This window comes from Acanthaster planci, linkage group LG10 (genome assembly GCF_054643075.1).
Source record: "Acanthaster planci isolate LZ-2023a linkage group LG10, COTS_SCS, whole genome shotgun sequence".
Taxonomy (NCBI): Eukaryota; Metazoa; Echinodermata; class Asteroidea; order Valvatida; family Acanthasteridae; genus Acanthaster; species Acanthaster planci.
In genome coordinates, this window is record NC_141786.1 from 1038199 (window position 1) to 1063019 (window position 24821).

A 24821-nucleotide genomic window follows, 5' to 3' on the forward strand; every position below is an offset into this window, starting at 1 on the left:
ATAGAAATGTTTGAATTATATGAGTGACCAGGCGAACCAAATCACTGTTTTAAAACTATTCTAATTAATGTTCATTTCTTTTGGTGCTTTTTCCTTTCTTTCTTCCTTTATTGTTCCGGACAGTAATTTCCTATGTTTTTCTCAGATACGCTGTTTATTGTACAACTTGGAATACTGAACATAATACCGAGCAGTGCATGTTACTCTGATATCATAATGAATCTTTGGAAATCAAATTACAAGCAATTCAAATTTGAAGTTTTAAATCCTAAGAAATCCATCTATAGTACAGTTTGCCTTCATAAAATTTGATGCTGTCATTCCGTCCGGTACGTACCACGATTTTAGAGTTATCTCAAAGTGGACTAAAAAATCCAAATAACTTTTAACAGTGTCAGGTAGACATGAAATAAATGAAGTCTTCAAAGATACTTGCTTTAACATTTACTGTTTTTCTTTACCTGAAAGAACAAAAAGTACAAAATAAATTTCTATAAAGAAAATACAAATAAAAAAAAATACAATAAAAAACTCCCGACGGGGAAGGGTTTTGCATTATTATCTTCTTTACTATTATTATATCGTGTATTATTCATATCTGATAATAAAACTATATAAGCATTTCTCGAGAGCTTTGTTTCCTAGGCACGGGAGAGCCAAAGCCGACAGTAACTTGTAAAGAAAAGGTAGTGGAAAGACATTTTAAGAGTACAGGAACCCCTTAAAATATTCGGGGAAAACCGACCGAGAGAATCGACAAGGGATTGCAAGCCAAATTACACAGACCGAGCCAGGAAAGGAACCTGGACCGCAGAGGTTGAAGGTGAGGAAAGAACCACTAGGACAAGATTGCTTCGGTAAAGCCTTGACTAAATTTTAAATAGTATTACATGCAAAATATATATAAATCATCCATATGACTGATGCCAAGAATCCAACAATTGTCGCATTTTTCATATCGATCATCTTCTGAACAAATTTAAACATTAACCTTTAAGGATAATAATATACAATTAAAAAAATATTACTTAACTTACTTCGACCACGATATGTTATAATTTCAATTACTGATAAATTCTGCAGTGTCTCCTGTCTGATGGTATTTACCGTATGACTTTGGAACTCAATTGAAACAATATCATTTAAATTAGAGACCACTATCACCAAGACAAACCAAAGAACTTATTTTTACGTCTGTATTACATTCCCTATCGTAGTCATAATACAATTAAATATATTGTTGATCTAACTGTCAGACATACTGGTAACTTACATAACTAACATGATTTTCTTTTAACCTTATTCTTCCTTCAGAGTCTTGGCATTTCCATTGCTGTTGCCGTTGTTCATATTTTCGGATTTTACTCCTAGGGCAAGGACATCATCCAATGGTCCCTTACCGCGGTGGGTACCAGGCACCCGATGCGATCCAAAGACCCGATCCCACAGGGTGGTGAACTGACCGTAGTTGTAATTATAGTACATGTGATGGTCAGTGTGATGTGCCGCTCCGTTGATGATGGGCTGGAGAACCTTGGGCAGGACGCAGAGATTGTCATGGATACTGACGGTCCAGATCAGCACAAACAGGAAGAAACATATGAAGAGACGGCTGTTAAAAGGGAAGAGAAATGGGAAGATGTGCCAGGAGACTCCCTGCAAGAATCCGTCCACAGGGTGGAGAGCGTAGCCAGAGAATGGAGTGGGAACCTTCCACATGTGATGCTGTTTGTGAAATCGCTTGTAGATCAGACGATGGTGAAGGAATCGATGGAACCAGTAATTGGTAAAGTCGGTGAAGCAGAGAAAGCCAATAATCTCCACCAATGGATTCAGGGGTCCTGGAAAGATGGAAACCATTTCAAACCGTGGGTTTATATTAAAAGTAGTAAATAAAAAGTGTTCACTTAAATCAACCCGTTTCCAAGGGTTTTCTGTATTTCAAGCCCAGACGAAAAGCAGTACAGGACAGAACAATTTTTCTTTGTTTAGTATGGGGAAATCATCATTCAGAAAAAAGGCAAACACTGAAAAATGTTCCTTATCTCTTCCCACTGGCACTAGACATGGCTCAATAAAGCAATATCTTATACATTTTTCAATTTTACATCCCCAAAATCCATTGCTTTCCAGCCATGGCCGAACGAGCTACCAACTGTTTCAAAGAGAAACACTGCGAGGCACTATATAACAATCTCTAAAAACAGCAAAATAGTTATGAGGAGAGCAAGACCTCGATAGTGAGGGGGCATTTCGGAATGATTCATATACATGTATAGAACATGTAAGTATCTGTGAAGCAAATTTTGAGTGGTTTGTAAAGTGGTTCTAAAGAACACGAGGTTGATATAGCATTCCTCAATTTCATAGAGTCCTGTGGTGGTTTTAGTCCGGAAGGTTTCGTTGCGATGGCACACGTATAATAATGAATCCAAGGTGCAAGACGAAGAGAGCCGAGTATGTATCCAGCACTGAAGTGACGGTGTTGACTGAACCAAATACTATCGATGTCATGGCTTAGCCCATGCCCGTTAATGAATAGAACAAAGGAGTGCACTCAGGCGTAGGGTTACAGCAAGAGTGTCATAAACTCGGGACTCCATGTTCGTGTAACAGTGGGAAATAGTTTAAGTCAGCCTAAGAGAATAGACTCGGAACTGGAGATTCGTACTAAGAGTGGGTGAGGCGAACCTCGTCCATTCTCCTTGACCTAGAATCGTTAAATTAGTGACATTTCCTGTTCATCCCTTCCGCTGCTGTAGACACAAACCAGTGCGGTACCCCGACGTCAGGGTCGACACATAGACATGTAAACATGCATACACGACTGCAGTAGACCCGTGACTCGCCGCTGCAAGAATGTTACTCAAAGTCTGCCCAAGAGTACGGTACAAAGGCATCCTCGTTTTTGTCAAACGTTTGACAACGGGATAATTCCTGACTATAAGAATTTAGTTTTATTAGGACAGATTTTTTTTTTAGATGAGACATGTGACGGATATTTCCATTATGAAATGTCTGAATTCACATAATTAGGCGCGAGAATCTGGTTCAAATTCAAACTTATTTTACAATATTTTTGTCAGGCGGATTCCCAGTTTTTGAGTGCAATCGATTAAGTCAGTCTTCTAGATGAAACGAATCTAGTTTTTACAACTAGGAAAACTCATTCTTTATTTCAATAGATAGTGATCAAATTTGGCAACACTCATTTTGTTTTAGTTAAGAACTAAAATAATTTTGGTGTTATGTAAAACCACATTTTTCATGACAGTTTCTGAGGCAGGGCACAAATCATTGCCAGTGACAAATAAAATGATTAATGTAACTTGGATTTGTCATGTAAGATTTCATTATTTATGCTGCGTTTCAGGAAGAACCATTAACAAGGATGACGCATCGTTTTGCAATCAGACCGCGTGAAATCAGACATTACCTGTTGCTACGCTGTTAAGTTTAAAACTTGCGCACACGCACTTGGATAATGATCACCATTGATTGAACATGAGTGATCTGAAGATGTATGCCAAATAATGACGGCATAGTGACGTCATCACCAGATTTATTATAGAGTTTTAAATATTTAAGTTTTCCGTATTTTTTGTACACGTTTTGAAAGACTTTTGGGGCCAATTGGCAATTTTGCATCTTCTTCAAAGTTACACTAACTAAAGCCTAAGACATAAATAAAAATTAATGTTCTATAAAAATTGACATAATCAGGTGTCAAATTACAAGCACTTAAACATTTACTCATGTCAAACCTTCAAAAATCCTCATAAATCAACTGTGACTTCCCGCAGCTCGCGTTTTGCGCAAAGTGGTAGCGTAATCTTCCGCCTTGATTTCTACTCGTGTACGTAAAATCAATTGACGCTTGTTTCCGGTCGAAACTTGTCCAAACCGGGAGTGCTTTATAATTTAAAATTGATGATAGATACGAACCTACTTTTACCTTTGTTGTTTTTTGACATAATTTTATTCCTTAAATCGTGCAACGGTGCGTCATGCTACACTCTAGCACACTCTTCTGCCAGGTTGAACATATTCAAAAATCTATTTTGAAGAAATGTCTGTAGCGAAGTTTGCCGGAATCGCTTGAAAACTAGTAGATACAATGACCTTAGCCTGCGACGTGTGTGCACAAATTTGGGCTGATGACGTAATCAGACCAGAACTTTTAATGAAACAAGGTTAAGTCATTAAGAATCGCTAAAACAAATCAATCCCGACAGCTAAAGTCTGAAGTTGTCCATAGAAAGCTAGAGTAAATATCTACATCCGGAGCTAAGGCTGAGCAAGCAAAGCAAAATTGAAACTTAGTATAAAACTGACCGAATATTCCCCTGTTGAATTCTTGATGCAGGCGACTGTAACCTCTTACTTCAATCAGAAATATAGGCGCAAAGAGGGCCGTCTGGAAAACCATATTTTTCAGAGAATATTTGATCTCCAGCTTCATCTGATCCTGAAATATTAAAAGTATTCCATTAAGTAGTCAGTTATATTATACCATAATATAAACCGTGGGTTGTACTTTCGATGTTGTAGGATATCCTCAACGTTCAGACATGTTTTACGTACGTGCACTCTACTTCATTTACCGTGTAACGGGTGCGAACACAGAAGAAAAATTAGGAAAGAACGAATAAGGAAAACATCACTTGTAAGTGTAATTTCTTTCGGTGTAATTTAATTCAGGATACCTTTTCAATGGGCCCTACAATTTGTCAAGAGTTTATTCCCAATTCTGACCTTTATGTATAAGGGGTGTTTCGTCAGTCGATGATCAAAGACAAAAAAGTAGTCGATCAAACCAAGAACGAAATACAAAATATATTGGCTAATCCAGTTGAAGATGAGGATTCCTATCAGTTGTCGTTTCCAGTCGTCTTCTGGCCACCATTCTGGGTAGATATAAGGAGTGTAAAAGTACTTGTCTCCCAGGTAGAGAATGTCCTCCATGGCGATTGTATGAGACGCTTCTGAGGAACAGAACAGATCCAAGCAATGTTGAAATGGATTCACAATTCAACCTGTGTTCCAAATGTTTTCTGCAGGGTTGTCGATTGGTGCTTTCATGGAATGGTTCTATTTCTGTAGACGCAGGCAAAGGAATTTTTAACACCCGGTCGCCTTCAACATTGTTAACAAATCATGTGATTTCGATCTGCTTCCAACTTGGCTTTCGAAAGACTACGTTAACCAAATAATTCCTTATATCACAAAGATTGTAAATGCATCTTTATCAAAGGCTAATGATCCACCTTGGCTAAGGGAAGCAAACATTTGCCCACTTTTGAAGAAGTCTGGTCTCGACTGTGAATAATTACAGTTCTCGTCCTATATTGAATTTACCTTTCTTATCGAAGATTGTTGAAAGGATTGTGGTAAATCATGAATAAACATGGTAATGATTGTGATTTAATGAAGTGTACCCGTCTGCGTATACAGACCATTACATTCCACGGATATATATTTCTCACATCCCTTATGCTTGAGCCTTCGCCCCCTTCGACACCACAGACCACTCAATTTGGGATTACTTAGAGTGTACTTAAATGGTTTACATCTTATCTAAGTGATACAATTTGCTAAATTAACGAGAGTGTTTTTGGATGGAAAGCCGCTTAAATTTGGTGTTCCACAAGGGTCTGTACTTGGGCCCAAAATACAAGGCCCTTATCTGTTATGCTCATGAAGTATGTCATTCATTTTCAAATATATGCTGATGATAAACAGTTGTACCCTGCCTTAGAACCTGGTATTGACTCTTTGAAAGAAGCAACAGGAATTATTGACGCATGCGTGCTTGAAATAAGATCTTGGCTAATGTGCAACACGTTGAAGTTAAATGATTCAAAGACGGGTTTCGTTTGTTTTCTGATAAGAAATATCACTAGTGGTCTGAATCTTCAAATAGGTTATACTTAGGCCCACATCTTGTGTGAGAAATTTGGAATTATTATGGATTCTGGTCTTTCAATGGAAAATCGTATCAATAGTGTCAAGAGTTTCCTATTTTCACCCTTGTAATCGAAGTATTTGTCTGTTCGGGCGTAGTGTTCACTTGTTCAGGCCACTGTCATATCGACTTGATTAAAAAGCCTTAGAGTATGGGGTTAATTGTAATACTATTAGTAAGCTTTGGAAAGTACAGAATTGTGCAGCTCGAGTAATTACCATGACTGGACGTAGAGATCACGTAACTTCAATTTCAACAGATATCTATTAGTTGCCAGTCATAGAATTGAGTACAAGTTGATTTTCTATGCTTACAAACTAGTGCATTGTGCTGCCCCAGATTACCTGCAAACACTACATTTCAACCAGGCAGGAGTTTGCGTTTAGAAAATCAGCTGTTGCTAGTAGTGCCAAAAGCCAAATCAAAACGATATGGATTTCGATCATTCTCACAGGTTGGCCCAGTCCTTTGGAAATAGCCTACCACTGGAGCTTCGATTAGTGTAGTCTTTCAAGGAGAATCTTAACACATATTTTAGAAAGTATTTATTGTGTGAATTTGTCATATTAAATGTGAGTGTTTTTTGGGATTGGGCCTGCGTCCAACTTACCAATTTTAACTCATTGTCTTTAATATTTATCATTTTAATTTATTTTAAATCTCCTTAAGGAATAAGGAATAAGGAAGGCGCTATGTTTCAATAATAACTTCTGAAAAGAAGCAAGGATCGTATAAGATTGGTCATTTTGTCTCTGCATGCACGGTGAAAGCCTCAAATCTCTTTTATTGTGTAAAATGGCAAGAACTATAAGTTCTGCGATCAGGACTGTACACGCCAACGCCCAGTACCCGCATTTATGAGCGTCCAGCTCTGCTCGGATTGCATTTACAGTTTCCCTTATAGAAAGCCAAAGAGGATACGTTACGGCGTCACAAAATCTGAAGACCGTTTTGAACCGCAGAGAGTTTACTTTTTCTTGTTTTCCTACATTCCACATTCAGGTGTTTTATTTCACAGATTAGTTTGCATCTACAGGAGGTACTCCGAATATTCCTCTCTTTGTCGGGGAATGGATACTCTTTCTAATTTTCTCCTTTCCTCTGTTTGCAGTTAAAAAGAGAAAGATATAACTCATTGTCCGCAAAGAGGAAAATCGTCATGTTCAGATTTCACCTTCCACCTCGCCCCCGTTTTCGTAAATGTTTTATCTACAACAGCTTTCCTCAGAATTTTAGTCCGGTGTAATTTCCTAGTCCGAATGCGTGTATCGTGCATTAAAATCACATGCACCCTCATTAGGTCCCAAGTACACCCAAATGTGGCAGCTCAAAGGGGCGATCTAACTTCTAAATTGAAATAAAAAATCAAATCAATTAACTTACCAACGACAAATTTCAGTACGTTTTCCGTAAGATCCAAGACTCGGTATGCTTTATGTCCAACGAAAATGTTCTTTTATACCCCACAGATTTAACGCACACTTTCGGAGCGTGATTCTCCCAAGGTGACCAATCACGATGGTTGTTTCGTAAAGACACCGGCACATTAAGGTTACTTAACTGTGCCTGGCTCATTTCCATAAATTGCAAGATCTGAGAGCTTCGTATCATAGCCATGTGACTTCGGCACTGACCAATAAAAAGAACAGCGGCTGCCCAAGCATTAAGATCGCTTCATACTTCAGGTAAACGCACAAGCTAAGCGAATCCAACATCACCCAAAAATAATTGCAGCAAAATTCACTGAGTTGAAAACTTGTGTTCAACCTTTTCAAATGCACAGCACATTTAATTAATTGTCACGAAATCACGCTTTTGTTCATTTCCTGTCAGCGTGAGCAGAACCTTTGTTGTCCAGCCAGAATAATCGTAAGAACTACTTTTGCTCTGATATAAGGAAGAACAGAACAGGCGCCATTTCTACTGCTTACAGACGAGTTGCTACGGAAACCAGGAGTTAAGCAATCGTTACGTATAGTTTCTTTAGGTGTACCGAATCCCTCCTATTTCAGTTCAACCCATTCACCATGCATGTAGTCTACCTTACCTTGCCGTCAATCACATGTCCTAGCAACATGAACAACTGCACGTGGCATTTTAGTTACCAACCGGTAAAAAATGAGAACCAGGTTTGCAAACTAAAAGTCAACTCAATTTTTTCCCCCAGAAACAATTTGCTTGCCTTTCAATGAGTACCAGCACCTTTCACAGGAAGTATCAAGAGCTTTCCCCCGTAAATCTAAAGCGTTTTCTTAAATCTTACTAAGACGAGTCGTATAGTTTGTTCAACTCTTGATTCATGTCGTAAAGTTTCATGGTCGGTGGAATTACGGTCAGTGTTACAAAACTGGAGATTTCACTAGTAGTCTGCAGGGTATGCCTGGCGTAGATATCACGTACATGTACCTGCAACATTCCCACTTACCCAGTGTATTTCTCTTCGCTTTCGTGGTGGGCGAGTACTTGTCCTCTGCCACGAATCACTCGGCTGCGGCTTGAATTTACACACAATGGGAACCGGCTACAGCTACTACCATAGACTCGTGTGTAATTTCTAGCCACAGCCAAGTAATTCGGAAACAGCCTTAGCCTCGTCTCGATTCAGGAATTATGGGAAAAACCCAAAGTGTTGCACCAGTGAATTCCACGTGAACAACTTTATTACCCATTTTACGTATGTATACGTACATAACAGATTTAAATGCGAATTCAAAATAAGCAGTCAACAGTCAAGAAATCTTTATTCAGATTTGCCATTAAAATACGTTGTAACGACTTCTTGATTTTGTTTCAAATACATGCAGGCCTATACTTGTTCAGCATGACTAATGTCGGTACAACTTCGAGAATCTAGATTTGAATCCTTGATGGCCGACAATGGTTTCCAGATAACAGCTCTGTCCGACTGTGATATCCAAAGCCTGTACTTAATTTTCAGTAATGTTATTCAACAGGTCCACTGCTAAGCTCTAGGGGTACATTCAATACTTCCTTTGTGAACAACACTTCAAGGATGTTTGGTACCTTGACTTTGATCTTGGCTATGAAGTCTACTCTACCATGGCCTGGTGTCTTTAGTGCCACTGTCGGATACCGCGGACGATGTGAGGCCGATGGGTACCCCCCAAATACCCAATCCCTATACACACTCCAGACTATTGTTACCTAACACATCCCCCTAGATGTCTGTAAAGAATTCCTAAGATTCTGATCAAACAATAACCAACACAAAGGCGGGGGGGGTGCTCTCCGCCCATATCCTGCATCATATGGGCTGTCGTCAAGGGCGCGCTCACACCCTTTAAACACACACAGAAGTTGCTGTGGCAGACTTAGCATAGGTAGCGCGAGTTCTTGGACAACAGCGTGACGACACCAAAGGAAACAATCTATAGAAAATGCACTGGGAAAACGTGGCCAAACTATTAATGCCGAGAATGTCTTACATGGGAAACACAGCTCTGAGTCACGTCACAGGTTAAAAAATGCCTTCAATCTTGAAGTTTTGAAGAAGTCCGGGTGCCTGACAATACATCAAGTCTAATCCACAAAGGCAGCGTTGTAGTCAGGTCGATCCCGAATTGATCAAGAGAGTAACCGTTGGAAATTGGAAAACAAAACAGACTCTTCTGTCAAATTCATTCAAACAGCTCGTGATCAGTGGCATATCAAGTTGGGTGGGGGCAGGGAACCTCCCTACCTCTAGGGGAAAATTGCCATTTTTCAAGGAAAAATTAAAATGCCAAACTTGAGAAAAAGTACTGCCTTTTCTGATAGTGATTCGGTGAAAGATGAAAAATTTGGACAATCATTCCAAGGGGAAAAAAATTTATTTGCCCCCCCCCGAAAACTCAACAACTAAATACAATATGATACTGCTTGTGGCTGGTCTGGACTTGTAATGGTCTTGTAACAGACTCACAATACGTACTGTGCAGTACATCTCTGATAACTACACTGTTTATACATTGACTTTAGTGTCTAGCAAATTCATCATCTCAGTCCTAGTTTTTGTTTCTCCTTCTGTTTCTTCCTGTAAGTGTCCATGTTGCGATCTTTCCAAGTGCTCTTCCTTAGTTTGATGGGCCTGTTACCAACATACTTCCCTGTGACAAGAAAACATTGGAATGAACCAAATGAAGCCATTATGCTATTACCAAAATGAGAGTATTAATTTATACCATCACAAGAGAAAAGTGGGTCTGATTTTCTGATCTCTCTTATCCTTCAACTGAATTAATTCAAGTCCCCCTTCCAAAGTGTTCACTTATAACTGATGTCAGCAAGGTAACGAGTCCACACTTCCAAGGAAGCATTATAGGAAAGGTATTCATAAGGAAAAAACAACTGTTTGGATAATAAACATCAATCTTTGGAAACCAGTTCTCAAAAATAGTGTTATTAATTGAGAATAAAAGTGAGCATGGCAGTTGTTTTTTTCATTTTGGACTTGATTTCTAGTTTTCTACAGACATCTTTATTTTCACGTTCAACAGTTTCCATGTACATCTGGAAGAGACCAAATCCATACCAGTTTCCTTAGTGCAAATTCTCATTGGACATAATTGAATGGCCACTCATTTGCCTTCTGCTTACTAGGTAAAAGCCATACCAAGATAATTCCAATAAAAAGAGTTGTTTTTGTGATCTGTTTTGCAGATTAATCTGGCAAAAGTTCTTGAAATCAATGGAGTGTGTATCTGACCCATTCCATGAAATCAATTATACTTTACATTGTCTTGTCTCTAAATTAAGTCAGATAAGAAATCCACATTTGTTGGTGAAGCAAGTAGTACGTAGTATATTATTGATTCTTACCCAACATCCTGCTGGTATAAGTTTACAAAAAAAGGACTCTAAAGTTGCAGGTACTAGGCATTCACGTTGCAAAGCATGGTTTGTAGAAATAAAAATTCATCAACGGAATGATGAAGGACACTGAATCTTGTTGGCATGGACTTTTTTTTCCAACCCTGTTAAATGCAAAAATGTAACGAAGGCCAAAAATGTACAGCTGCTGTTGGATTTAACAGTCATTGTAAGAAACGGCGCACTATGCAAAAACATTGGGAAAAGAGTGGAGTTTAGTTACTGCAGAGCTTATTATAAGTTTGGGAAGTCACATTTGGCTGCAGTTAGTAAGGTTTTCCTTTCAGCTGTATGGGACTGTGTGGCATATAATATGTATAGAGCAGGTTGCCAAACGAGACCTAGAGGAGGTCAAAGACAGGTTTGTTAATCTTGTATCATTTCCTACCGTTCCATTCCCGCATTGCCTGTACAAAGTCATTAGGATCCTTGAAGCTGACAAAGCCATAACCTTTAGTCTTGCTTGTGCGCTTGTCTCTAACAACCTGCATGGGCAAAAAGAGATTTAAACCATTTCAGATGGAAGTGTATTTCATAATTAACTAATTTATTTATTTCTTAGTTTAATTCTTTTATGCCTAATACATTTATCATACAGAATGAGTCAGTTTGGTATTCAAACAGTGTATGCCCCAAATGAAATGTTTTGAAGATCATTCAGGGGGCCGCAATACTCATGTGCAAAGTCAGCCTAAGCAACATGTCTGTATGACGACTCACATGCACTAAACATGTTCACATTGCCTGCTGTGTTCTCTACCAACCTTGTCTTTTTGAAATGTACCAAAGTGACGCACAAACTACAATACATACATTTGTTACAACTTTTACAGAGACTTTTATGTCTGGAACACAGAAGTTCTAATGGCATGAATGGTGCTGTATGGTTTTTCACTATTAAAAAGTAGTCATGTAGAAGTAAGAACATCAATGCAGTGCAGTCAAAGAGAGAAAGAGAGTTTGAAAAAAGTTCATAATGTCAGAAAGAGGAGATTCAAAGCCACAATCTTCTGCTAACAACATCAGGGCATTTCAGAAATTGGCCTGCAAGGTTGTATCGTTAAGTTTGATAAGCATCCATACAGTGTAATACTGGGTTTTATCCCATCCTCTGCTGATGTAATTTCAGTGTAACTGATTGCATACTTATCAAGGTGTGGTGTCCAATGTTCCAAGTCATCATCTTTATGCATCGCTCACCAAATCTGGGCTAGCACCATACCTTAAGCCATTTCAGCTCAATAAGGAGTTAACAGCTCAATTTTGTTTGCAGTTCATAACAAATGTCTTATGCAAAGGTAATCTTTGCTATCTTTGGCACCGGTTTAACTCCTGCCTTATGAAAGGCGATGACATTTAAATACATGTAGTTCACATCATTTGCAAACTCACATGATTTTCTACAACAGCTTCATGGACACTTGAACACAATAATGATTATTACCTTTGCTTTGAGAAATGATGGGTATCTGCCAAAGACTTTAGCCAGAAGGTCTTCTGTTACTTCATTGCCAAGGTCACCACAGAAGATCCTAAAGTCATCTGACATTGGAAGAGAAAATACAACTTGGTTAATTGTGAATGAAGTCTATATGACAGCCCTGACTTTGACCAATACCACTGCCTGGTTTCTCCCATATTTCCATAGATTAACCCTCACCCTCTCAGCAGTTTTTCTTGAAGGCTGACCCATCCAGTCAAATTCCAACACCCTTTCGCTGCTGGGTGGGGTATATGTATTCAACCCGCCGGATTCCAACAGTCCACTTGCCATATCAGTACACAGCCCAACAAACTCCAACAGGCAGTAAACTGTTGGGTTTTGGCTGAGTGGGGATTCTTGGTCATATAAGGAATGGGAACATCATGTACTCGTCCCTTCAAGAGCCAACAACTGCAGGGCTATACAACACTGTAGTTGTTTTTTGTAGGGGCACAGATTTCTTTGCTTTTATCTTTGACTTCTCTTAAAAAAGCAAGGTCACCAAACACACTGGGCCAATTTATTCTACTCCTTAACCCTCCCTACAGAGGACTGCTACTACCCATTGCGTGAGGATTAGTGCATACCACACATACAGTCTATCCACCATGCAGCTGCTGGTTCAATGGGGCCTGCTGCTGGACAAAGCCCTCCATTCAGGGCATACCACAGCCCAGCAGTCACCCTCAAAAGAATCCCGCTGTGAAGGGGTTAAGTACAGGTACATGACCAAATGACCCCCATCGTTTACAGGCACACACATTCCAGCAGTACCATTCATCAAACACCCAGCAGCAGGTACTGGGTATTACCAACCATCCCCACTCAGTCAAAACCCATCACTGCTACTGCATCTGTACAGTACTCGTCCCGTCATAATCTAACACTACGTGTAATAAGTTTCATATGTACATGTATGTACACGGACCTCAACCCATCAAATTTCAACAAACTCTGTTGTTGTAAATTGATGGATTGGGAACGTTAGGGTTAAGGACCATGTAGGCCAGTCACTACTAACTTAAGGTGTATTTCATACCACCTGAAAGGTTAAACATTTGCCCAATGAGTTTAAAGGACTTGGGAAAGTTTGTAAAAGCCATGAAGGGTGTTATAAAATACCTATTTATACATGAAAGATACTGAACCACTCTAATGGATAACCAGTTCCCGTTTTGGTTCGGTTGACCACAAGTCCATGTCCATACAGTGTACATGTATATACTGCCAAACAAAATGCATGTATTACAAAAAGGAAGTCAAACTTGTTCTGAAATCCAGTCTGACACACACATACACTATTGCTGAAAGTCTTCTACAACTACAATGTTGACAGTCCTTTAGTGAAGGAGACTGCACATGAAAGGAATCTCTACTTTGTGTTCTGTTACATGTACTTATCTTCAGGTGAACTTGAATTCCCAATACTGATTCGTCGATCCATGGCAACAAGCAGTGTGACATGTAACCATGTTGCACGGTCCATGTCAAACCTCCAGTAATGCGCAATTCTAACTCAACACAATGCGTGATTTTTACACTTAAGGCAAAATGCACAACTTCAAAATTATACTTTAAATTCAAAAGTGGGGCGTTTGCGCACACAGGCCTTATAACTGTACGTCATGTTTGCTTGAAGATAAATTTGTTATTACACCTGCACTCTTGGAACACAGAATGCAATGTGTCTGTGTACCGTATACCACTCGGCACTCGTGATAACTAATATTGTACGTCTTTTGAAGGAATCATGGTTAATGCAAGTACACGTACATGTACCTGTTCCAAGAATGAGTACATGATTTCCGTGCAACCTGCACAGCGCCTTATTGGAGTAAACAGTTGACTTACTTGAATCCCATTCAGCTAAACTATCATCTTCCCAGACGGTGCTAGCTGCAGTCCGTATAAACTTCTTCTTTTTCTCCTTCTTCTTTTGCTCTGCTGTGGAGGTGCCGGCGACAGCCTCTGCGTTCTGATGTTGCTGTTGTTGCTGTGCCATGGTGCTGTAGTCAACTGCTGCAGGCTGCGCTACCGCTGCTGTTGCTGCATACATGCCAGGTAGCTGGCTGGCTGCGGCAGGCTGGGTAAATGCAGGGCTTTGCACTGAGGGAAAAAAGGTAGCAAATGTTTGCTCTCATAAAAACACTCGGACATATACTGCACTAACGGATATATTCTGATATGCCTGAGTTACCGCAGAGCCATAATTACCAGATAGCACTAGCGCAGTGCAGAGAGAAATTCGATGTCATCCTGAAAGCAGACATATTGAATTATAGAACACATTAACCCTCCTATGCTGAAGTCACTCTTTGGGTCACTTGGTAAACACCTCAAAGAAGCACAGCTGTGTTGTGTTGTGCGCTGCACCAACTGTCCCTCACAGGAATATCAGATTGCACTTTTGTGCTGCCCAACAACTGTGCTTCACTGTTTCATGTGCATAATTGTGCAGTAAACCAAATGCAGTGAAGAGGACTGCACAAAAGACCCTGGGTCATTTTGTGCTGGCAACCTACTGTGTACACACTGAACCTGTGCATGTTTGTGTTCCATATAGAAACTACATGTTCACCAGTGACTGTGGGCATTTGTGCACATTTGTGCCGTAAAACCAGAGGAGGGTTAATATAAGAAGGAACAAATTTCAAACCATTACAAACTACGAATACATTGATTATTTTGTCATCAACCTGACATATCGAAATGCCTCTGCAAATTTCATCTGCAGCAAATAAGTGCACATATTTTCGTGTTTACATAAAGTAGGCCAAAATGCTCCATCACCGATGGTACATTTTTTGGGGTTTGTGTGCAAATCAGCTTTGTTGGCCCATCATTTCAGAATACAGACGCAGATTTGAGAATATGTCAAGTTTTCCTTTGGTTTGTGTACTAACATGGGACATGACCAGTAGGCTTCACTTGGCACAGCAAGTTACTTGTCTTATACATATTATAGCATCATGCCATTCTCTTGGAACTTGTCTGGTTTTCCTCAGCTTTTCTGGTCCTTCAAATAAGTTCTAGTTAAACAAGAAAATTCACCTGGTCCCAGTAATTGTAATGGTGAGTTGATGATTACTTTAAGATACATGTAGCGGCGTGAGTAATATCTATTCAAACTCACACTCAATTTGAATTATGTCTTGTACGTCAGAAACAAAGACCAAAAATAGCATAATCTACGAAGAAAACAATTCAAGATGGCTGCTTGGCCTAAGTTTGTTTACAAGGAAAGGAATCACAGCAGAAATATAATTGCACAAGCATAATCACACAATATAACACACTCTAAAATTATTGGTTTACATTTAAGGCTGGTTTATACCTCACGAGTGCAAAAGTGAAGCAAATTTGACATTGCTCAAGTTGAAATGTGCTGAATGCTTGCAAATTCGTAATGCGAATATTTAATCTGACATCAAAAATTCTCGTTTGTTTGCACTTTCGTGCAAAATATGAACCAGCCTTTACCAGTACTATAGACTGCGTCTAAATCAGTGGGCCCTGGCTTGAAATTATGCATGATATATGATACTGGCTACAGCCACTTCCCATAGGGTTATGCGTAATTTCAAGGTGAAGCCATGTTTATTTGGATACGGCCTAATATTACATACCAGCTACCCACAAAGTGGGTGAAAGAGTCTCAATGTTGCTGGTACCTGATACTGATTAAATCACTGCATTCTAAAGGCAATATCTAAATAACTTGGCTGTGGCTACAGATAATACCAGTGCCTATGTAAGCCATAGCCAGTAGCTCCACCATTTTCATCTTTGATACTAATGGCTATAGCTTCAGGGTTGATGTATCTATAGTGGCTCTGCATGGTAGCCATCTTGCAGGGCATTTCTTTGTCTCACATGGAAACTTCCTTTGCGCAAACCCAGTGGAACAAAAGTACTGGCCAGCAAGGTGACAACCATCGCAAACCCTCTATATAGAGTTTGAAGAAAGAATAAATACCCTTATATGCTTGCTGTGAAATTGTGACAGATTCCACTTTTGGAGTTCCCGATGGCCTGTCAGTCTTTTCTTCCTTTTTGGTTTGGCTGAATTTGACTGGCTTAGCTTGGATGACTGTTGGTGAAGGCTGCGCCATTCTCATTGGCCGTGGTGGCATCATAGGATAGCCAGGGGGCAACATGGGGCCTGGAGGGGGTCCCTGTGGGGGCCCACCGGGGTGGTGCATGGCCGGAAAGTTCATAGGACCGCGAGGTCTTGGTAAGGAGTTTATAAAAGGTGGGACTGGGTGATGGGGCATTTGAGGTCGATGCATGGGGTTCATAGGGGGGCGGTGTGCTGGAACTGGGGCGCGTGCACGGACTGAATGGGGTACAAATGCAGGCCTTGGAGGCAATGGTTGTGCCTCAGCTACAGAAGGATAAAACAATACTCAATTACTGATGTTAAATAGGAATGTACAATTAAACAACAAATGTAAATAAGCATGTTTTTATAAACATAAAAATGTTAACACTTACTAATAAAAACACTGACTAATATCCATAAAGACAACTTGTCTTGCATCCTTCACACTGACTAATATCCATAAAGACAACTTGTCTTGCACCCTTCACACTGACTAATATCCATAAAGACAACTTGTCTTGCACCCTTCACACTGACTAATATCCATAAAGACAACTTGTCTTGCACCCTTCACACTGACTAATATCCATAAAGACAACTTGTCTTGCATCCTTCACACTGACTAATATCCATAAAGACAACTTGTCTTGCACCCTTCACACTGACTAATATCCATAAAGACAACTTGTCTTGCACCCTTCACACTGACTGATATCCATAAAGACAACTTGTCTTGCATCCTTCACACTGACTGATATCCATAAAGACAACTTGTCTTGCATCCCTCACACTGACTAATATCCATAAAGACAACTTGTCTTGCACCCTTCACACTGACTAATATCCATAAAGACAACTTGTCTTGCACCCTTCACACTGACTATTATCCATAAAGACAACTTGTCTTGCATCCCTCACACTGACTAATATCCATAAAGACAACTTGTCTTGCACCCTTCACACTGACTAATATCCATAAAGACAACTTGTCTTGCACCAAATCAACATTACAAACCCAAGCATACAGAAATGCATATTTACAGTTAGATGTAAATGATCAGGTTGATTGATATGATGCATCCAATTTCCTGTCCCACACTGATTTTTTCTCCATCTATGTATATACATGTACATGTACATTTCAAAATTCTGTGCTAACCAACAACTTGTTGAACCCCTGGTGGAAAGGGCTGTGACGACATCTGACCTGGCACTGGTAACCTCTGACCTTCGGTACTGGGAGGCTGCTGATAGGAGCTTGGGGGCTCTAGGGGGGTGGATGTGGGAATGGTTCCTGGGGGAGGGGGAGGGGGCAGCACGGCAAACCTCAGTGGGGCACCACCTGGGGTCGGTGGATGAAGGCTGGGTGGCTCGGAAGGAGCAGGCGTGGTCATCGGTTGAGGGGCAGGAGGGGTTATTTCAGGCGGGGCTGGAAAGCGTAGGTTCATGAGGTTAGGATCAGGTGTGCCAAGGACAGAGAGGGCTTGGGGTATCCCAGGTGGTACCATGGGAGGTCCAGGGGAGGCGGAGCCTTGGAGATCAGCCTCCTCCTCATCTTGACCGGTCTGAATCTCCTGCTCAAACCTTTAAAGGAACAAAATTTAAGTGTGTCAACTAGGAAAAGAGACCATCACAAGCAGTTAACATGGTTGAGGCACTGACGCCAACCTTACTGGCTGATTAGAGGATAAAATTCTCTTCATGAGGCAAAGACGGTGGTTGTACATGTATATATCGGTAACAGACTCCACTGACACGTAAGGGGCAAATGACAATAAAAGTCTGTTCACTATACAAAAATATTTGTAATGATGAATTTTAGAAGTCACTGTCTTTCATGTACAGGTGTATGTAACTTGTAAGCTTATGTCTGTCTTCGGAAAACTGAAAATGTCAGGATGAAAAATGTTGAGATGCACATTCAAACTGTGTAGCTTTTTGACCAAAAACCTCTCTGGAGCAAAGACCATATTTAAATTGGAAGATTAAGGATTAGTACATATTAGGTTTATCGGCATTGTAACTAAATAGTCTAACGTGACCCTGGTTACATGTACTTACAGACTGGGTCTGACCTGATCCCAGTTACATGTACATGTACTTACAGACTGGGTCTAACCTGATCCTGGTTACATGTACTTACAGACTGGGTCTGACCTGATCCTGGTTACATGTACATGTACTTACAGACTGGGTCTGACCTGATCCCGGTTCCATGTACTTACAGACTGGGTCTCACCTGACCCCGGTTACATGTACTTACAGACTGGGTCTGACCTGATCCCGGTTACATGTACATGTACTTACAGACTGGGTCTGACCTGATCCCGGTTCCATGTACTTACAGACTGGGTCTAACCTGATCCTGGTTACATGTACTTACAGACTGGGTCTGACCTGATCCCGGTTACATGTACATGTACTTACAGACTGGGTCTGACCTGATCCCGGTTCCATGTACTTACAGACTGGGTCTAACCTGATCCTGGTTACATGTACTTACAGACTGGGTCTAACCTGATCCTGGTTACATTTACAGACTGGGTCTGACCTGCTCCCGGTTACATGCACTTACAGACTGGGTCTGCCCTGATCCTGGTTACATGTACTTACAGACTGGGTCTAACCTGATCCTGGTTACATTTACAGACTGGGTCTGACCTGATCCCGGTTCCATGTACTTACAGACTAGGTCTGACCTGATCCCGGTTACATGTACTTACAGACTGGGTCTCACCTGACCCCGGTTACATGTAGTTTACAGACTGGGTCTGACCTGATCCCGGTTACATCCCCACGTTGTCCCATCCCCACTTTGCCCCATCCCCACATTGCCTCATCCCCACGTTGCCCCATCCCCACTTTGCCCCATCGCCACTTTGCCCCATCGCCACTTTGCCCCATCGCCACTTTGCCCCATCGCCACTTTGCCCCATCGCCACTTTGCCCCATCGCCACTTTGCCCCATCGCCACTTTGCCCCATCGCCACTTTGCCCCATTGCCACTTTGCTCCATCCCCACTTCGTCCCATCCCCACGTTGCCCCATCCCCACTTTGCCCCATCTCCACGCTGCCCCATCCCCACGTTGCCCCATCCCCACGTTGCCCCATCCCCACTTTGCCCCATCCCCACGTTGCCCCATCCCCACTTCGTCCCATCCCCACTTTGACTCATCCCCACTTTACCCCGTCCGCGCTCGAGGGTGCTACAAGCACAAACCTCTTCATTAAATGATCGAGAGAGTTCCACAAACGGCATGGAGTGATAGAAAACTCTACAGCATTCACTAAATTAATGTCAACTACGTTGTCCATGGTTTTCTTCTCATCCTCTTCAACTTTATGTCACAGCAATACACTATTCCGTACACATCATTCTGGTAATGGTCAATGCATCCAGACAGGTGCCTACGCATGGGTAAATCTTGGGGCACTGCGCCAGGAAATTTTGTGGAAACATGTTTGCCCTAAGTACCAGCAAAACAACCTAAAATGAAACTCATGAACACAGAAAGCACAGAGACAAGTTACATGTACTACCATAAGTCCAGTGAATTAACTTGAAGAAATCTTGCAACACTGATGTTTTTTATCAATGCGTGAGGACACGTACATGTACAGATACAATCCCCACAGGATGAATAGACTGGTTACCACACTCCATCACACATTCTTTTGCATGGGTGCGGCAAGGCGGGAACCAGCGCTTTGCGAACGCGTTTTACTACAGCGACAGCAAAACACGAAAAAGACTCATGAAACTACAGGTAAGTTGCTGTTCACATGCACGTTGCAAACATAACTAGGAAAACAAAAACACAAGTAGGCCTACATGTATGTGATGACAGAAGAGAAATAATGTATTTAATATATTTGTTTTCTCTAACTTGCCAATAAAAGTGTTAGGGTCTCACCGAAATGTCAGGGTAAGTTGGGAGATCGGAAGCATTTGATTTGGCCTTCGGACGTTGGATTCTCTGACCTTTATTTGAGGCAAAGTGGGAATGGGCGAAGTGGTTAGGGGCGAAGTGACCAACACTCGGATAGCCACAATCGGGGGTGATAAATGTAACTGATAATACAACGTGTAGGCCTAGTACATGAACAATGTTGCTGGTCTCTGAACATGTGACACGCATGTCTGACCTCGCAGCCTTGGCATCTCTGAACGACAAGAAGGTACCCAGGCCCAACCATGGCATGCCTACCCCCAGAACTGTGGAACGTTCGTGGGAGCACGGCGGACGTCGGACCCCACAGTTCTCGAGTTAGTAAGAAGGCACTGTTGCAATTATTACCTGTTCATTTCTTCTTCCATCATTTTTCTTTCGTCCATTTCGTCTTCTTTCCGTCCAAGGTGCGGCCTTGAAGTTCTAGGCGCTGCCATTTTGAATGTTCTTTTGACTAGATACATGTACATGCGCTAGCATATACCGACGATGCATGATGCAAAGGGTTCTGGTTGTAATGCAAAAGTATCCGAAAATGGTTGGCAAATAATAATCGATGAGGGCGTGCACGGCCATGGCCGGCCACGCTCGCGAAGCTACGATAAACTTTCACTAGTCTTCTCATCATTTTTTCATCAGCGGTGCTGAATTTTTTAACTCAAAATTTAGTTCCATTTTGGAATGTATAATCAAATTATACACAAGGTCACCAAATAGAAGATTTTTGACAACAAGATTGAAAATTAATTAAGACCATGGGACACTGAAATAAAAGGGGGCAAATACGGAGGCACATTCAGAAGACAACTTGAAAGTCTTATACAGAAATGTCATATTTAATTGGAGAAGAAAAAGAACAGACAGGCAAGACTGACAACAGATTATGCATGAAAGAAAGATAACTACAATACAATACAGTCAAAACAAAACAGGGACAAAACAAAACAAAGACGAACCAACAGACTGAGATGTAACAAAAGTGGATTTACAAAACACTAGAAATGTTAGAAGAACAAATGAAAGATTGGAACGGTAAAAGAGAAGGAGCAACCTCAGATAATCAGAGACTGGATTTTTTTGAAGTTGCTCTTAATTAAATCCTTCCACAGATGACTGTGACTTAATACCATCAATACTATCCCAAAGATAGGAACACTGATGACCTTTGACACCAACAATCATAACGCCATCAAAGCGAGAGGCGGCGGAGGCTCAGTTCATCAAAGGGTGCACACAAAATCTTTTCTATGTCCGTTTGGACTTAACCCGTCCTTGTATTTTGTGTGCCGAGGCCTGCATGATGGAGAATAATATTAAACGCAACATTTCCATTTATGTGCTGAGTACATTTTTTAAAGGCGTATAATTATTTAATCCCGGCCATAGCACACATCTCCACGGATAAGGGTCCAATATTCACCAACTTTGTTTCGTTTGGGTCCCTCTACGGCTTCCAATCCCTTATGAACCAATACGGTCGATTGACAGTAGTGCGCCTCCAAGAGTTTGCTACGCGTTGACCAATAACAGTACGCGAAATCTGCCAACACTTTCCAAACGCGCATTGGCGCTTAAATTTTTTTATTCAGCACAAACAAGTGTGGGGGATGATCCAATTGCCCACCCCCCCAAAAAAAAGTTGGGGAAGGGTATATCTCCCATCTTCCCAGTATTTACGCACATGATACGAGTGGAAACGTAGTCCAGTCGAGTGATGTGACTCGAGGTGGAAGATAACAAGACCAGACCATTTCTCCAGCAGGCAGGTTTCCTTCCTCTGAGACGGCGTCTCCAGCATGGTGCCCTTCCAAGAACGTTCATTTCATTAAGATTGAAAGTTCTTTTCCTCAATTTCATTGCGATGTTAACCCCTTTCTGCTTGGTAATGATACACCCAGAAATGAGATTATTTTGGAGTCGATTTTAGTGAGTTAAGGAGTTAATTAATGCGTGCGAGTTAAACTGCATGTCGTTCCCAGCGTCGCCCCTGGCTGATAAACAGCACCCTGGAAATCACGGAGCAGAATCAAGTTGCCCATCTATGCTCCAACCGTGCCGAGAGTCGTCGTCTGACGGGGATATACAAAGCCAAGGCGAAAAAAAAAGACCTGAATGCATGGTATTACTCCATTGTCTCTGAGGCCTAGGGCCTGAGACAGAATAAACTCCGTCCCGCCTTCAAAGCAGTGAAGCGCAGAGTTGGCCAGCATTCAGCTTCTTCCTCGGTTTCTAGAGCAGACGGCGCTCCCAGCAACTCGTCGGAAGAAACGCTGTCCTGCTGGAAAGATCACTTCTGCCAGTCGCTAAACTTCCCAGCTGCTTCCCCAAGACCCCTTTCAACCATATCTCCTGCAGCTGTAGGCTCTGACCTGGACTGTGACCCTCCATCGTTGAGTGAAGTGCAGGCTGCTATCCAAAAGTTGAAATCGGGCCGTGCAGCAGGAGATGATGGCATCTTCGGTCTCCAAGTGTTTGAAATCTGCTGAGGTGCCCATAAGCAGAGCTCTCCACAAGATCTTATCCAACGCGTGGTCCACAGGTATGGTTTCGGCAGACTGGAGGATGGTATAATTCTACCTCCCTATAAAGGGAAAGGTTCAAGGGCGGCCTGCAGTAGTTACCACCCCATCATCTTGCTTTCGGTCCTGGCGAGGTGTTTGTGCTTATTCTTCTAACCAGAATTCGTCCACTACGTGTTTCCCTGCAGAGACCACAGCAGTCAGGTTTCACTGCCAGCCGTTCCACATCTGACGCAATTCGCTGAACTCCATCATGAGTAAAATCGCCCTCTTAATGTCGCCTACGTAGACATCAAGGCTGCCTTGGATTCTGTTGCCCAAAACCAGCTCTGGGATATCCTCTCCTCAAAGGGAATTCCAAATACCATTCTGAATCTGATCAAAGCTCTGCACTCTGACACCAAAGCCAAGGTCAGGATAGGCAATGACTTATCCCCCTCCTTCCCAACTTTCTTAGGAGTCCGCCAGGGTTGTGTGTTGGCCCCCACTCTATTCTGCGCTGCCATGGACACCGTTCTGTCACAGTTTGAGGCATCACTGGGGATCGATGTAGGCTACAATAGATTTACCGACCTCCTATATGCTGATGATGTTGCGATGTTTATTGACGACCCAGACATGGGAGGGGGACATCTTGCAACCTTTGAACGGGAAGCTAGTTACATCGGCCATAAACCCTTTTGAGCAAAGACCAAGGCTCAATCCCGAGTCGGACCTTCATCTGCACCGGTTTCCCTTGGCCCCAATGTCGTAGATCCTGTTGAGTCCTTCCGCTACCTCGGAAGCACTATCATCACCTCAGGCGTGTGCAGTACCAAAGTCCTATGCAGAATTGGCATCGCCAGCAACATCTTGGGCCAATTAGATGGTCTTTGGAGAAGCAAGGTCAGCCTCTCCGTCAACCTAAGGTTTTATCGAGCTTGTGTGCTTTCTGCCCTCCTCTATGGGGCCAAAACCTGAACACTGAGAAAAAGAGATCAAAAACGTCTCCAAGCTTTCCATATGCAGTGCCAGGATTGCATACTTGACGTCTAATGGGCTGACTTCATTTCAAATACCATCATCTTTTAGCACACTGGGCTCGGTAACATCGTTTCGGGGGTTGCAGGCAGGCGACACACGTTTTTTGGTCACGCCCGGCGCCTCCAAGGGCAGCTCCTGTTCGTCATGCCCTCGACACAGCTATCCAATTCAATCTTGGACAGTGACCTGCCACCTGGAGGAGGCCCCACGGCCGTCCCCGTCTGACTTAGCAGGTAGCCGACGATGTGCAGCTGTCTCCAAATGAGTGTTGGTCTCTTGCTCTTGACAGGGGAGTCAGGATTATGACGATGATGAGTAAAACTCCTTTTAAACTTTTCATTTTGTGTAACAGATCTCATTCCAACACTTTACACGCGCGCGCAACACACTTTTATTTTCCAAAATTAAAACTTCCGCTGTCCGTGGAAGCGTAAAATGTGAACAATGAAACTTCCATCAATCACAGCAGACATACGCCCTGCACCATCGGGTAAAACCAGATTTTGGGAAATTTGGTTCTATGTTGTTTTTATAGTATTTCTCTCTGAGAGTCTACTTCTTCTGACACACCCTGTACATCTACATGAAGAATTTCAAGGGAACATTTCTTGAAAATCACTTGATGTAGTTTCATGGTTTTTTAGTTAACCCCCTACATGACTATAGCCTGTGATGTACACGAAGGTGCTTAATTTAATCTTAAAAGTTGTGGTTCCAAGGTCATGTATCTATTAAGACATGTACAGGCCTTACTACCATGGTGCTCTTACAATCACGGACGTCACTGGACGGGGGTGTTGGAACTGTCACACCCTTATTTGTTAGTTTTGTCAGCAATATCATGGTATGTCGGCAAAATATAAAACGACAAACGTTGAAAATGGTACCCTTTCTTACAATGGTATAGAG

General features: G+C 41.8%; 2 protein-coding genes across 4 annotated transcripts; both read right to left on the bottom strand.

Annotated features, from left to right (window-relative positions):
- Positions 1–432: 432 nt before the first annotated feature.
- Positions 433–7497, bottom strand: LOC110983540 (lathosterol oxidase-like). Of its 3 annotated transcripts, none has more exons than XM_087142459.1 (4): positions 7349–7497; positions 4756–4985; positions 4336–4468; positions 433–1841 (listed from the first exon to the last, which is right to left on the bottom strand). In XM_087142459.1, exons 2-4 carry the CDS (start codon positions 4963–4965, stop codon positions 1300–1302), a joined length of 885 nt encoding a protein of 294 aa, XP_086998585.1. In that variant the 5' UTR covers positions 4966–4985; positions 7349–7497; the 3' UTR covers positions 433–1299. The 3 variants fall into 3 exon arrangements, with proteins under 3 accessions (XP_086998585.1, XP_086998586.1, XP_022098547.1); XM_087142460.1 differs by having other exon boundaries at positions 4756–4982; positions 7349–7408; XM_022242855.2 differs by having other exon boundaries at positions 7352–7372.
- A 1110-nt stretch (positions 7498–8607) lies between these two features.
- rbm42 (RNA binding motif protein 42) lies at positions 8608–20874 on the bottom strand. Its single transcript, XM_022242831.2, has 7 exons — positions 20719–20874; positions 17579–18003; positions 16294–16701; positions 14169–14423; positions 12279–12376; positions 11223–11319; positions 8608–10071 (listed from the first exon to the last, which is right to left on the bottom strand). The coding sequence occupies exons 1-7, from the start codon at positions 20838–20840 to the stop codon at positions 9959–9961; spliced, it is 1518 nt and encodes a 505-aa protein (XP_022098523.1). The 5' UTR covers positions 20841–20874; the 3' UTR covers positions 8608–9958.
- Between the last annotated feature and the right edge of the window lie 3947 nt (positions 20875–24821).